General features: G+C 41.6%; 1 protein-coding gene across 1 annotated transcript in view; it reads left to right on the forward strand.

The window, feature by feature from the left end:
• DNER (delta/notch like EGF repeat containing) overlaps positions 1-16,158 on the forward strand; it is a 321,811-nt gene that overhangs the window by 242,205 nt on the left and 63,448 nt on the right. The window contains exon 8 of the mRNA XM_027119344.1: positions 9,874-10,098. Within this exon, the coding sequence (XP_026975145.1) occupies positions 9,874-10,098 (225 nt within the window). The remainder of the gene's footprint in view (positions 1-9,873; positions 10,099-16,158) is intronic.

A 16,158-nucleotide genomic window follows, 5' to 3' on the forward strand; every position in this document is an offset into this window, starting at 1 on the left:
GGGAAGTCCGTGGTCATGTGGGCTGGGAGACAGACGACAGGAAATCCACAACTACGTCACTGCAAATTCAAGGAAGTGCTATGAAAGTAGTGAGCAGGACACTGTGTTACACAATAAGAAAGGGATACCTAGAATGGGGTGATCAGAAAAGTCCTGTCTGTCTTAACGTTGAAGCCGAGAACCAAAAGGAGGCAGTTGTGAAGCAGTTAGGAGCAGCAGTGTCCAGGCCATGTTGCAAGGCTCTGCATGGGGAGTAGCTTGTCTTCTGGGGAACTGAATGGAGGCCAGTGGGCTGGCTCCTAGAGAGAGAGGGCCCAGAGTGGTCAGCTGAGTCCTAGCCCGCAGGACTTGATGCTTATGGGAGGGAGGTCAAATTTTATTCTAAAAGCAATTGGAAGCCATGATAATATTTACATTTTAAGTAAATTATGCTCATTGCTATTTGGAGAATTGGTCATAGGGGTAAGATAGAACAGGGAATCTCATCACAGGAAACTATTATAATAGGTGAGGAGAGAAAGAATTGTAACTTTGGCAGTGCAGATGAAATGTTCAGGTTCATGGAAGGAATGCTTTATTCCATATTTCCCTTATTAATATTGCAGAAACTTCTGACCTCTCAGTAGCTTTCTACATAGAGTGACTTTATTGTCTTGTAATTTAAAATCTTCTGGAAATGTTTTCTTTTGGTCTTAAATATCTGATTTCCATAACGTGTATATTTCAAGGGTGTTGATTTTTTTCTTTACATAATAAACGTTGAGCAGGCATATTCATATAAATACTGGTTCAAATAAAAAATTTGAAGCAGCAGTCAACTAGCTAAATCATAGTTTTTTCATTAGCCTCTCATTGCTTAGATTTCTTTTGCAGTTCTGTTTTATTTTCCAATTTAATCCTTAAATCTTTCATCCTTTTCTAAACTTTCTTCTTGTTGCAATGGGTTGTTTTAAGTCTCTCTTTTTTTTTTTTTTTTTCGGTATGCGGGCCTCTCACCGTTGTGGCCTCTCCCGCTGAGGAGCGCAGGCTCAGCGGCCATGGCTCACAGGCCCAGCTGCTCCGTGGCATGTGGGATCTTCCTGGACCGGGGCACGAACCCATGTCCCCTGCATCGGCAGGCAGACTCTCAACCACTGCACCACCAGGGAAGCCCAAGTCTCTTTGAAGTTACTTCCTTGTGTTTGAAATAGAGGTTTTCTCTGGAGCTACTGTGTTTTCCTTCCAATATTTCCTGATGTCCATCATGTGAGGTTCGCATGGTTTGAAATAAACTATTCCAAACAAGAAGTCTCACCATCTTCAGCATCCTCTCTGCACCTTTAGGTTAACGTTATCAAATAGTTGTTCATTTTCTATTCTTCAAGTAGGATTGTAAATCCAGATATACTAGTCCATTAGCATCCAGTAATTTACTAATCTTTTAGCTCAGAGACATTACTATTATTATTTTTATTACTTATATTACAATATTCCACAAAGCTGTATTTCACGTGTTCTCCTATATAGAGTTCTTCATGTTTTGGAGTTTGAATGTATCCAGGAACATAGCTGATCCCAAGAACGTTAAATTTTGTTTTTCACCCCTCTTGCCTTTGCTACCGTAACTAATTTGGTTTGCATATTCTGCAAGAGGAATTCTCAGAAATATTTACCTTAAGAGATTATTGAACGACTGACCAAAGTTCTTCAAGAGTTATGCTAATAAAAAGAGAAACTTTACCAAAGGCTATCTAAAATAATTGCTTTTAGACTTGTAACATTATTCAGGAACAGGAAAATGCAGAAAAGTTCCTACTATTGGAGATGGAGTTTAAAACTGTTTATCTGTAATGTGTGTCTGTGTTGAGAGAGAGAGGATGGAGGGAGAGGCAGAGGAGAAAATAGAGTGAATGAGAATCTTGGTTCATTTTTAGAATGTTTCTTGGAAAGATGAAATATGTTCTGGCTGAATCTCAGCTATAGATGATCCAAGGCCATTTCTACCGTGTGGTGTAAAACATCTTTCTACCAGCACTCTCAGAACTGCCCTGCACCCTGAAAATTCAGTGCACAGCTGCATTTTGTACCAGGCTTTGTCGTAGCCTTGGGTCATCAACTTCCATATTTTTATACAGAGAAATCGGATTCATATACCACTGTATCTGAGTTTGGGATCACTTCCAAAGGTACTTATATTTATATATCTAGATATTGAATATACAATGTTTCTTATCTGGGCTGCAGTTTAACTTTTGAAACTACATTCACTCAATATTCAAGCTTTCTGTGATCAGTATCATGCTTACAAGCTAGTTTTAAAAATTTCAAAAAATTACACATTAATGCCCCTGTAGCATGCACTGTAGCAAGAACCATAAACGAGTCAACATCGGGCCTGGATCAACACATTGGAAGGTCACGCTTGCATTGGTTGGCATCATGGCTCTAAATTTGATATTTGGATGATTTTTTTTTTTGTATTTGGATGATTTTTTTTTATATTTGGATGATTTTAAAGATGACTTTTGATTTTATAAGGAGTTGGTAAGTAAGGTGGTATGCGATATGTTTACTCCTTAGGATTCAAGTTTTATCCTTGTATTTTAAAAATATATTCCATGTGATATTGGAAATACTGAGAACTAGTCAGGTTCAGGACATTTCAAATGCATTGCGTTGAAAATTCATCATTGCTAAGTAATTTCCGTTTTCTAAAGCTGCCTTAAATTTAAGAATTCAGGACACCAATGGCTCTATTCTGGCCCTAATTTCTTATGCTAGCATAGCACCTTCAACTTTTCAAGTGCTTTTATGCAAACTCTTATGCAAGGAAGCCTAACATGGGGCTTAAGAGCACAGATGTGGTTTCAGATAGATCTTACTTTGAAATTGCTTTTCCCACTTACTGAGTGTCCCTGGGGGACTAGTTCCCTAATAGAAAGTCTCTAAGCCTTCTTCTGTAAAAGTGGATAGTAGTAGACCCCAATTGATTCAGTGGTTGTGATAAATAAAAGATAGATACCAATTGCTTCACGTAGTATCTGGTATATAATAAGAGTTCAACATTTACTGTTACTATTAGCACCACAATTCCTCTCTTTCTCTCTGCTAGCACAACTATAACTACTTGATATATACAGCTATTCTGTAATCTCCATTCTTAACAAATGAGGAAGCTAAGACATACAAGAGCTAGTTACTTGATTGTGCTGGTGTGGTTTATCAATCGGAATTTGATTTATTGAATTGCAAACAGTAGACACCCCAGTAATCATGATTTGATTACTATAGCCTTATACTAAGTTTTGAAGTCAGCTAGTGTAAATTCTCCAAATCTGTCCTTTTTTTTTTTTTTTTCTATATTGTTTTGGGTGTTCTAGGTCCCTTGCATGTTGATATAAATTATAGAGTCACCTTGTTAATTTGTACAAAAAGAAGCCAGCTGAGAGTTTGATCGGTATTGCAGTGAATCAATTTGCATCTTAATAATATTGAGCCTTCTAATTCATGAATATGGTATAGCTCTTCATTTACTGGGTGTTTTTAATTTCTCTAAGCAGTGTTTTGTAGTTTTCAGCGTAGAGGACTTACATAGCTATTGTTAAATTTATTCCTAAGTATTTTATGCTTTTTAATAATATGGTAAGTGCTGTTTAAATTTTCAAAAATTTATGGTCACTTACTACTAGAGAGTAGAAGTATAATTTATTTTTTGTATATTGACTTTGTATCCTGGTATTCTGCTAAGTTTACTACAGCCCGGATATCAAGTATTACAGCAAAGAGTAATGGTCTGGAGCTTGTATTTGGAAGTCAGACTGTCTGGGTTCAAATCCTATTGCTGCCGTTTACTAGCTGTGTAACCTTGGTCAAGTTGCTTGATCTGTCTCTGTGTCACTCCATCTGAAAAGGAAATGATAGTACTTAGCTCATAGAACTGATGCCAGGACTAAAAGAGTTAATATAGTTGAAACTCTTGGAACAGTGCCTGGTATGTACAGGTGTTAGCCATTAATAAACAGTTTCAACAGACTGTCCTTTTGAGCCTGTACAGAAAGGCTGTCACGGATGCTTCTGCTCGTCCCCTCCTCCCTCAGCTGTTTGCTCTAGAACCCCACCTCCACGCATCAGCCTCACCGGATGGCCCAATAACTGTGTGTGTGTTTAGAGAAAGGTACCTGAGCACCTCTGATTCCAGGACACTCGCTCTTAGATGTACTCAGGACTCCACCATGAAGGATTCATGCAAATGTGAAATTTGACTGTGTTCCAGAGATTGGCTGACAGGCCAGCTTCTTTCCAGTTTCCCTAACCACAGACTCTGGACACGGGCAACTTGGAATTTCCCCAGAAGCACTGCTCAAAGGAAGGAGAATCCAACATTTATTGAGTTCCACATACAGTTTTATTTGATCCTACACATCAGGGGTCATCCCCATATTTTAGGTAAGGAAATTAAAGCACAAAATGATTAAGTACCTTGCTCAAGGTCATACACTAGTAAGATGACTCAAGCTTTGGTTTCCTGGCCCTGAATTCTTTGGGTTATGAAAGTTTGTTCTTTTCTCTCTTAGGAAGGTCATTTAAGAGGTGGCTGAAGAAGATGTGAGTCACTTAGAAAACAATGTTATATGAGTAAGAGGATAACAATTGCTTAGGTGATAGAAGGAAATAGAGAATTTGCTGATCAAAGCAACAGTGTCTTGGTCAGCTCAAACTTCCATAAAAAAATACTACTGACTGGGTGGCTTGAACAACAGACATTTATTTGTCACAGTTATGGAGGCTGGGAAGTCTGAGATAAGGATGCCAGCATGGTCAGGTTCTAGTGAGGGCTCTCTTCCTCACTTACAGTTGGCTGCCTTCTTGCTGTGTCCTTAGTGGCAGAAAGAGGAAGCTCTGGTGTGTCTTCTTCTTACAAGGTCACTAATTCCATCATGGGGGTTCCACCCTCATCTAATCCTAATTACCCCCCAAAGACCCCACCTCCTAATGCCATCACATTTTGGGGTAGGACTTCAACATATTAATTTTGAGGGGACACAAACATTTAGTCCATAACAAATAGTATTTTGAAAATTGGCTCAGCATTTAATCTGTGAATCCCCTTTCTAATGTTCATTAATAATCTTGTGAGCTAGGAAAATTATCCCATAATCACCCTATATCACATGCATCTCCATAAAGTGTATTGAGATACACCTTGAATTCATTTTTGCTTTGTCATCATCCTTTATAACAGAATGGCATTTTATATTACATTATATATTTTTAGACTGGATAATATGTCAAAGGTGTCTTCTCTCTTCAGTATATACTGAGGTATATTAGGATTCTCTGAAAATATAAATATTATTTGCATCTCATCTTGTTTTTCTATTTTCTTGAAAAGGTAAGAAAAGGGAAATTTTAATAGTAATAAAATGCAGGATTCCTGATTCAACAGCAGTGAACCTTTTAGATATTCAACAAGGATTTATTGATTCCTTCTTTAGTTAAAGTTTCTTCTAGTACATAATCAATTCCTCTTTCAAGTCTTTTACATAAAGCAGAGCAAAACAAAAGTTTCCTTCTGGCCCACATTCCTATTTAGATGTAATGCTGTGTCTCCTATTACATTGTATCAGTTAGCTTTTGCTGCATAACAAACCACCTCAAAACTTCGTGGTAAAAACAACAATCATTTATTTAGCTCATGATTGTTGTGGGTTGGCAATTTCGGCTGTATTTCAGCTGGTCACAGGCCAGATTGCTTGGTGGCTGTCTGGTTTTGGGTGGCCTCACTGGACTGGCTTGTTTTGATTCATGAGGTCTCTTGTCTTCTAGCGGGCTAGCTTGGGCCAGCTCACCTGGCTTCTAGGCAGAGTTTGGTGACATTTTTGACAACTCCCTTTTTGATGTTCTCTTTTCCATTGTTTTCAGTGACACCTTCCTCTCCTGGTTTTCCTCTTATCTTTCTTAAAACTTATCCATCCATCTGTCCATCCATTTGTCTATCCATCCACCTGTCCATCTGTCTGTCTGTTCCTCCCCTGGGAATCATAAGCCTCCCCTGGGAATCTCCTCCTGTATTTTCCATTGCAATTGGTAACAACACCACCAACATTAATCTGGAAAACCTGGGAATCACACTGCAATTATTGCTGCTTCTTATTAAACAGTGACTATTTGCCAGTCACTGTACCAAATGTTTGCCATAGATCTTTACATTTAGGCTTCATAAAAGCCATATGTTGTAGGCATTACTATCTCCACTCCATGAAACAGATGAGTGTGATTGAGTACTTGCCCACGGTTCCACAGTTTAGTGTGCAGAGATGGTTTTTAAACCCAGTTCCTTTTGGCTCCAAAGCCCGTGCTTAACGTTAAGTCACACTGAGAAACCACACAAACAGGGCCCTCAGATATGTTTTATTTACCAGAGAAATGACTTATCAACATTTTAAAATAGTAAGGGTTCAAACAAGAATCTGGATTTCAGATAGTTCTTGAAAATTTAGAAGATCTGGTAACTGGCCTCACATTCAAATGGCAGCAGTTGGCTGCAGGGGGGGTGGTGGCTACCCCCTTTGGAAGGACATGAGTTTTCCAGTTTGCCACAGTCCCTGCCACTCCCTACTGCCTTACAGTTGGCCCGCTTCCTTCATCAACATGGTCTGCTGGACTCCTGCTGGCATTTGAGTTTTTGACTCCTGTTACGTTGTGTCCCTAGGCCCTGCCCTCTCTTCAGTTCTTCTACCATCCAATTGGTCCCTGAACTAACAATGTTATGTCACTTGTAAAATAATTGTCCAATCTGCCTCACATTCTTTATCCCTATTGCTACAAATTGGTCCTTATGACCTCTCACTTCAGTTACTCTAGTAAACACCTGGTTTCCTCTTTCCAGTCTCAGACTCTACTAATACACTCTCCACGTTGCTTGCAATTAAGCATATCAAAACCACGCAAATAGTTGATGTCCAGTGACCTTAGAATGAAGTGCAATCTCCTTAGTGTGGCATGTAAGATGTTCATGATGTGGCCTCTGACCAGTGCCCTCATTTATGCTTGCTTTCCATCTCCTCTTGGCCTCATTGAAATATTGGCTCTCCCCAGAGTCATGATCCTTCACATCTCCTCACCTTTTTATCCACCATTCTTTCAAATTGGAGTATTCTATGTGGATCATATTAATATTTGTAACCGAGTATGTCAATGTGAATGTAGAGTGATTACTTTCCTAAAATTCATTTTTCCTTTATTTTGACTTGATTGGTAAGTCTCTTATTTCTTCTTTCACCAATATCCAAGCAGAATAGAAACACAGGGGCTTCCCTGGTGGCGCAGTGGTTAAGAATCTGCCTGCTAATGCGGGGGACATGGGTACGAGCCCTGGTCCGGAAAGATCCCATATGCCGCGGAGCAACTAAGCCCGTGAGCCACAACTACTGAGCCTGCACGTCTGGAGCCTGTGCTCTGCAACAAGAGAGGCCGCGACAGTGAGAGGCCTGCGCACCGCGATGAAGAGTGGCCCCCACTTGCTGCAACGAGAGAAAGCCCTCGCACAGAAATGAAGACCCAACACAGCCCCCCAAAAAAAAAAAGAATAGTAACACAAGTCCTCGTTATGTTTACACATCATAACGTTTTCTTAATTGGGCGTTATTGACTTCTCTTCTGTGCAGTATAGTGGAGAATTAAGAGCTTGGGCCTTGTAGCCTGGCTCTGCCACCCACTAGCTAAGTAGACTTGAACAGGATACCTCACATTTCTCTGTCATCATCCTCTCATCTGTAAAATGGGGCTACTAATATCATGCAGTTACCCCAGGGCTAAATGAAATAATGCACGTGAAGGCTTAGAACTGTCTGGTGCATCTCAGCCCCTAGTGGATGTCAGCTGTTGCTTTTATTATTACCATTTTTCTTTCATTCATTCATTCAGCATTGGACCGGGGAACTGTTCTAGGAATTTGGATATATGTCATTTTAGAACCCACAACGACTTTATGAAGAAAATAATTTCAGCCCTGTTTTTGGGGTGAGGTAGTAGAAGATGAGAGAGGTCAGGACTTGCCTTGGTTGTTCAGTTTGTCATAGGGTGAAATGTGTTTATGTTCTTTTCATTCAGAGGGAAATGGAATACATCTCATGAAGGATGGAGTTAAATACCACTCTTGGCTGCAAAGGGACTCTTTGGAGAATTCAAGTGTTATTAAAACTGATTGTGTGGTACATTTTTAGTATGATATTTAAAATGTCAAAGCTACAGAGAAGTTTATAAGATGTTGAATAACATTGGATTTTTTTAAAAATTTTCTATTTCTGTACAGAAAAATATCAAGTTGATTATGACAATTTATGAGTGATGCTTTAGATGAAGTCTGGGAACTACTTTTGTTTGTTTTATATATTCACTGTGTCCTGAACAACAAAAATTACCAATATTGCTGAGAGTTCTGTGTGAAGATGGTTAACATAAATTTAAATCTAGATAAGAAAAGTGAAGTAGAATATTGGAATAAGAACTGTATATGAGAAAAATTATTTAAATTTGTTTCTAAAACTTGAATAGTCTTCATTTAATTTTCAAACTGCTCTAAAAATATTAAAAGAATAGGTTTTACCAAAGTATTGTTAAACACTTACTTGGACACAGACCTATAGATTCACGTATATATGTCTGTACAATTAAAAAAATTTTTTAATTGAAGGATAGTTGATTTACAATGTTGTGTTAGTTTCTGGTGTACAGCAAAATGATTTAGTTATAGATATATATTTCAGATTCTTTTCTATCATAGTTCATTACAAGATATTTAATGTGGTTCCCTGTGCTATACAGTAAGGGTATGTATGATTTTTTAAATTGAGGAATACTGACACGCATACACAAAACAAAATAAATCAGCTGCACAAGAAGCACATTTAAAATTTTTTTAAATTAAACCTTTATTGAGGTACCATTTACATATCATAAATTTCATGCATTTTAAGAGTACAATTCGGTGCTTTTTAGTAAATATACAGCGTTGTGCAGCCGTCACCACAATTCACAATCCAACATTACGTCAACCCTAGCAGACCCTTCATGCCCATTTTTGGTCAATTTCTCTTTCCACGTCAGCCCCAGACATCTGCTTATCTATTCTCTATATCTATGGATTTACTTTTCCTGGACATTCCTTATAGATGGAATTATACAATGTATGGTCTTTTGTATTTGGCTTCTTTCGCTTAGCATATGTTTTTTAGGTTCATCCACGTTGGAGCGCATGTCAGAGCTTAATTCCTTTTTGTTGCCAAATGGTATTGCATTGCATGACTACACCACAGTTCGTTTTTCATTACAATAACCACATTTTTGAAAAGCATGTATTAAAGAAACTGCTAACAGTGGGTGCTCCTAGAGAAGGGAGTGAGGGACAAAGGGAGAAAGATGGGAGAAAGATTTTGTCATTGTTCACTATTTTATATGGGTTTTCATTTTTAAATTCAGGATTATATCTTTATCTATTAAAACAAAATAAGGAATAAATTCCCCCAGCAATGTGTATTAAATAAGAGGTGAAATCCCTCCACTGACCCCAATCCCACCTTCCTGAATCACCACTAATTTATTTTTGGCATCTTTCTAGTCTATACATACACACATGCACATGTATACATATAAATATATGTATGTCCCTGTACATCTAAGCAATCATATGTGTTGTATTTCAACCAAAATGGAAGCACAGGGCTTTATAATGTAACCCCCGGTTACCAAAGCTAAGTAAACCCACCTTGTTGGGTTGTGCATTAATCAATTCACAGTGGAGAAGAGTTAAGAACAGCAGCCCCAGTTTCTTGGTTATTAAGTGTAATGCGGTTTAATTTTTTTACCCCTCCCCGCTTCTGCATCTTCCCACAGGCTACCTGGGCGCTGCCTGCGAGGAGAAGGTGGACCCCTGCGCCTCGGGGCCCTGCCAGAACAACGGGACCTGCTACGCCGAGGGGCTGCACTTCGGCTGCAGCTGCAGCGCGGGCTTCACGGGCCCAGCCTGCGCGCAGCTCGTGGACTTCTGTGCGCTCAGCCCCTGCGCCCATGGCACGTGCCGCAGCGTGGGCACCAGCTATAAATGCCTCTGTGACCCAGGTGGGTACGACGCATGGACCGGAAGTCCTTTCTTTCCCCAATCTCAAAGCCTTTCAACTTTTGCATCTGAGCACAGGTTGGCCCGCTGTATGGGCTTACCTGTCTGTCTAAGTGAACCCCACTCATGTATGACACCCTTTCTTTTTAGACTTCCCCTAGGCAGGCTTTGAAAAGCACCCTTTCCCCTTTTCATGAGCATTTCACAGTCATTGTAGAAAAAGAAGAAAATACAAGTAAGCAAAACGAAGAAAATTTAAAACAGGCTTAATCTTGTAACAGCTTAATTATTTTGGACAATTGACTACAGGTCACTCCAGAGCTTTTACTGCATTACGTATCTTTTATTACTGGGTTCTGAGGTTAACGGAACGTTTTTCATTTTAATGGGCATGCAAAGCAGAATGCAGTAAATTCAGAATTTTATCACCTTTTAAAATTCTTACTCGGGGCACAGTCCGTGTTAGAGGACCTGTGACTTCCTGTGTAAATGTTCAAAAGTTCCATCATTTACTTTCCAAATGTTCTTCTGTATTGGTATTGTTTATTGTGAAAGTTTTGACGCTCAGAAGTCAGAGTGGTTCCTGGTTAAAGTTTGTGTCTGCACAGCCTCCTGGTGTGGTCTGAAAAAACGCACACGGGGCAGCTCCTCCTTTCCTCTGGTTTCTATCCTGCCCGTGTCTGCATCCTTGCAGGAGCTGGCTCTTTAGAACGTTTCTCAGCACAATGATCCCCCCTGCCCCCGTCTCTGGCACATCAGTATGGCTGGCCAGTCCCCTGGTTTGCTTAACTCCTGGTTCTGCCCAGGCAGTGCCCTCCACCCGGGGTGCCAGCTGCCCTGTCACCCCATCTCACCTGCAAACTTCCCCTTCTGGGGCTGAATCAGCTTTCCTTCTTCCGAGTTCCCACAATCAATAACAATATCCCTTTCCTGGTCTTTAAAACATTATATTAATTATCCTTGTGTGTGTCTCTCTCCCCGTTGAGGGGTAGGAGGAAGTGTGTTCTGTTAGTAACTTCTGTATAACAATAAGCTACTATGTAGGGAGCTTCATCTTTCTAGGTTCTGAGCTGAGTGCTTCACATCTCTGGTCCTTTTAGTGCCCTTCTGCCAGGTGGATATTGTTGAGCCGTGTCTCCCCGAGGTATGAAATGCCTCATTGCTGCTTCAGCCACGTGTTGGCGGCCACACACCCACTCAGGCTGAGTCCAGATTCCAACCCAGGTGCCCTGGTTCCACTGTCCTGTGCCTGGTCTGGAACTCTCAAGGGGCACATCTCATACTCATGAGGCACCTAAAGGGGTGAGTGGGAAAAGCAACTAAGCATTTGAAGGGTATTGAAAAACCTCTTTCATGTAGACGTTTCAATTCTCTGGTTTTGTAAACGATCATGGGATTGATATTTTTCCAAGTGCCCCTTTCCTTTCTGTTCTGAAATACAGAGGGGATGGGGCTGTTGAATCTGCCTGGTAATTGCATTAGCAGGATTCTCGAGAAAGAGAGAGGGAGAGAGAGACGGAGAGGGAGGGAGAGAACTTGCTCGATTTTAAGGAATTGACTCAGGCAGTTGTGAGGACTGGCAAGTTCAAAATGTAGTGCAAGTTGGCAGGCTGGCAACTCAGGCAAGGAGTCTACATTAGAGTTTTGAGCCCGAATTCCTCCTTCCTCGGGAAACCTCAGTCTTTGGTCTTAAGACCTTCAACCGATTGGATGAGGCCCACCCACATTCCGGAGGGTAGTGGATTTAATCAAAGCCTACTGATGCAACTGCTAATCTCACCTGAAAACGACCTTCACTGCAACATCTAGACTGGCGTTTGACCAAACGTGCAGGTCCTGTGGCTTAGCCAAGTTGACGCGTGAAATTAACTCTCCCAGTAACATTTGGGGGGTTTGCATAAACCTCGTGGGGAAGGAGTTTCTTCAACCCTACACGTGACACGAGGACACTTTTCTGCATGGACACGCGTCCTCCCCTGTCAGTGTGAAGATGGGAGCCGCTGCCCCCTTGGGGGCCAGTGTTCTTCCATGTGCCTTGCAGGCACGTGCCGTGGCCTCAGGGAGCTGAGGGGGAGCCCGGGCAGTGTGGTGCCCTTGCCTGTTGGGAAAGTGGGGCCCCAAGACCACTTTGTGTTTGCAGGTGAAATAAGCTGCCCTTGTCCCGGGAGAACGGTCTTCCTCACGTCATGACTCATGAGCACGCCACTCCCAACGCCCTGCTCTGGATGTCATAACACAGAGGGTAATAATAATGCCCTTGGCTGCCATCTGGAGCAGAACCTCAGAGCATCCTCCACACATGTCTCCTGGGAGTCCTGGTTCCCTCAGGGAGCCCAAAGGGAAGAATCACATGTCACAGGACCGGGAGGCGGCTTTGTTCCTCTTCCCCTTCTCCTCTGACTTCCGCTCTTAAACATATTAAACTTGCCCTTATATTTAGTTGGTGTATTTTGAGAACTTGAAATGGGTTGTGGTTATTTAAAGATACACGTGGCTTTTTAGTAATACCAAGTAGAGTCTGTCAACATGTGTGCAGATGCTTACATGGTCCTAAGTGGAAAATATGCTGCCTAGTGTCTCTCTGTCCACCCAGGGAGCAGTAGCTGAGGGTGGGAGAAAGGACCCATGAGATCCCCACTCGTTGACTGTCATTGTAGGAATTTACAGGGCATTTCTGGGCCTCGGTGTTTACTTTCACTAATAATGTCTTAGATGCTCGTGAGTTCAGCTGCAGTTGAGGTCACAGACTAGACCTGGGACAAGGTACTGACCACGTCCTCTTGCTGACCATGATCTTCTGTCATGTGTAAGAGCGTTAGATGAGAGACACGCAGTACATTTCCTCTCATGGAGTAGTAAGCGTGACTGTTTCTTTCTATCCATGGAGATTCCAACACTTTTCCTTAAGCCAAAAGGGTGACGTGTCTCCTGTTGAAGTTCCTCCTTCCCCTCTGCTGTTCTCTGCTCAACCTTCATTCGTGTCCATGTGGAGCATTTAGCTTGGTAAAGCCAATGCCCAGCCTCTAAGAGGCCTTGAAAAGCCTGAAGAAATGTGTGTTCCGTTCCTGGATGCCTGCATTTAGTAGGCAGTCCCCCGGGGTAGAGCCCCGAAGCTCTGTCAAAGCTCTCTCTTCGAACTTGGGAGATAAAATTGCTTTTAGAGGGGTTGCTTCCTCAGATCATTAGGTGACATTGTGTGAAACAAAAAAGGCATCCTAACATCTGGCAAGAATTTACATTCTAAGAGGTGAAAATGACAATTCTCTGAATGCGAAATTTCTAGTCTTAATCTTTCAGAGCTTGTAATTGCTTTACCACTAGTTTGCATAATAGAAGAATCTCATGAGTGTAGGTGAAATTGGGTGTCTTGCTCCAGAGTGGCAGGCCTGATCCTCTTTGTCGAGAGCAAGCAGGCCCCATTGCATAAAGTGGCAGCAGATTGAAATCATGTCAGGTTGATAATTAGCTCCCATCTGACAAAATGCCATTTGATGGCAGCAAATCAGATTTGCCAGGTGCTTTATTTTCAAACCTCATTTTGAGCTTATCACGCTAGGGAGTTCTGATGGGATTTTAGTATTAGATAATAAAATGTCAGCAGTGAGTAAGCACTGAAATGTTGTCTTTCAGTGACAGTGTTAAGTGATAGGCCACATGTACTCTAAAAAAATTACAAATTAAAATCTCCTAAGGACTGGAGAAAGAGAGAACTTGGAGTCCAACAAACACTGTGGGAAGCAGGGCCACAGGGCCTGGAGTCGCCTGGGACCTGCTGTTGCCCCTGAAAGGAGAAGATGATGTCTCATGTGTTCTCGAAGAAGTGGTGGCATCTGGAGATGCCATTTGGGTGCTGACCAGTCCTGGAAGGAATCTCTGGTAAGAAGGGAAGTGGTTTGCCTGAGTTCACTGGTCTTGGCCCCTGCCTGATACACTTGAGTTGTTACTCCAACCTTGTTTGTTTAATTGAATGAACCTTGCCATTACAGAGTGTGCCTTAAGTTACTATTTAAGGAGTTTATAGTATAAGGCATTAGAGGATTAAAAGAAAGGATGTTTAGACTTTTTCCAAATGAATTTTTGTAAAGGACATTCTATCTATAAGAATCTCAGGTACTGTTTTTTCTATTTGTGACATCCTTCCCTATGGCTGCATTTCTGGTCGGGATGACCTAAAAGACACAGTTGGCATTGCTTCCTTCTGTTAGACTCAGACTTAGCAACATCAGCACTCTGATAGTGTCTGCTGGAAACAGAATCTAAGATAAGACTTAATGGTCAGGATTTAAATAGCAAGTTAACAGCAGTAAAGAAAAAGGTACACCTACGATGGTATGAAAACATTTAGCTTGATAGTGAAAACCTAATTGCATTTAGCTTCCTGGATAAGTACAGTGGATAATTTTCGTGTTTTATTAACTAGGAAACCTTACCAGGTTTGCTGAGATGAAGTTCTTGTGTCGAACATGCTCTAGGAGGGTCCCGATCTGTACATCATATTATTCTTGAGTATCATTGCTTTTATAGAATATACTGCCTCCTTTCTCCACCTCCTAACCCTACTATCATGCCCTTCCTCTGTTATATTTTGAAATACGATAACTGCCCTCCCCATTGGGAACCCAGATAGAATCCGGTTTACCTCGCTGCGGCAGCAGCTCTTCATAATCTGTACTTCACCTAAGTAAACGCTTAAATCTCTTGACGTCATGATGACACTAAGAACTGAGAAAGAGAAGAGCAGCCCCTGACATCTGGGGGCTTGTTGGACACTTACAAGCAGGCCTTGGAGTTGTTAAGAGCTGATGACCACAGCTGGGCCGTGGTGTTTCCTGTTGCACATAAAGACGTAAACACCCACACTGAACACCGACCTCAGACACGGTCACTCATAGGCCATGATAAAGTGAGACAAACAAGATCGTGTCATAATTTTGTCTAAGTACAGATAAAAACAAGGTCGCCATGCAACCCACAAAATACCAAACATCCCCTTTGACTGCAAATCAAATGAGGGCCAGCTGCTTGTTCGCCAGTTATAGCTTTAGCCTTGCTCTAGCCTACTCCTACCCATAGACAAGACTCATTGCAATACTCAAGCGTAGAATTGCTCCTGCTTACTGACAGCATGCAGAGTGGCTCCTTCCCAAATCACCCAACCAGGGTTCAAATCCTATAATAAGCCCCGTCTAACACCCTCTGACTGAGACACCCCGAGATTCCCCTTGCTGCAATGAGTAAGAAACCCAACTGTATCAACTACAGTTTTGTCCCTGGTGGCCTTTGGTTTGAGAGCATTGGCAGGACTTAACTGATTAAAATGCTCAAAATACTGAGTGTTCAAAATACTGATTGAATTTTCATATTAACAATAGTTCAGTCAGAATTTCCAGTGAATTGGAAACTGAAATGTTGTTTGGATTTATACATGGGGGAAGGTTGCTATGGAACAAAAGTCCTAGGTGGGGTGGGGGGAAGTTCAAAGATCCAGTTGGCTGCAGGATAAGATCCACTGGATGCAGTGATGGGCAGTAAGGCTGAAAATGCTGATTGGGGCAGATTGGGGTGAATCTAGGTGCTAAGGAGTCAGAAAATGAAGACTTGGAAACATTCTGCATCAGCAGTGTATGTGAACGGATCTGTGTTTTTGAAAGATTATTTTGACAGAATTGGGTGATTTCAAGAAAGATTGGGTGACTTTCAGAAAGATTATTTTGATAGAATTAGATATTACAGTCAAGAAAAGATGATGAGACAGGAGATCAGTCAGAAAGCTCAGGCAGGTGGAAGTGAGGTCTTGAACTTAACGGCGGTGGGAATTGGAAGGACGGACCTGAAATCTGTCTGAGGAGTGGAATCATCTGAGTTTGGTTGTCATGTGACTTTAGGGACCAGAGGTGAGCGTAGAGTCAAAGGTATTGCTGAGGCTTTAACTTGGGTAACTCAGAAGCAGGGAAATGTGCAGAAGGCCTTTGGGAATGGCAGGCCAACCAAGTGGATGTGCCAGTAAATAGTTGTTATTTGCGACCGGCATTGGGTCCTGAGCATGACACCAGGGAGGTAAG

The sequence above is a fragment of the Aethalodelphis obliquidens genome, unplaced genomic scaffold (genome assembly GCF_003676395.1).
Source record: "Aethalodelphis obliquidens isolate GAN/ISIS:26980383/991018 unplaced genomic scaffold, ASM367639v1 scaffold2, whole genome shotgun sequence".
Taxonomy (NCBI): domain Eukaryota; kingdom Metazoa; phylum Chordata; class Mammalia; order Artiodactyla; family Delphinidae; genus Aethalodelphis; species Aethalodelphis obliquidens.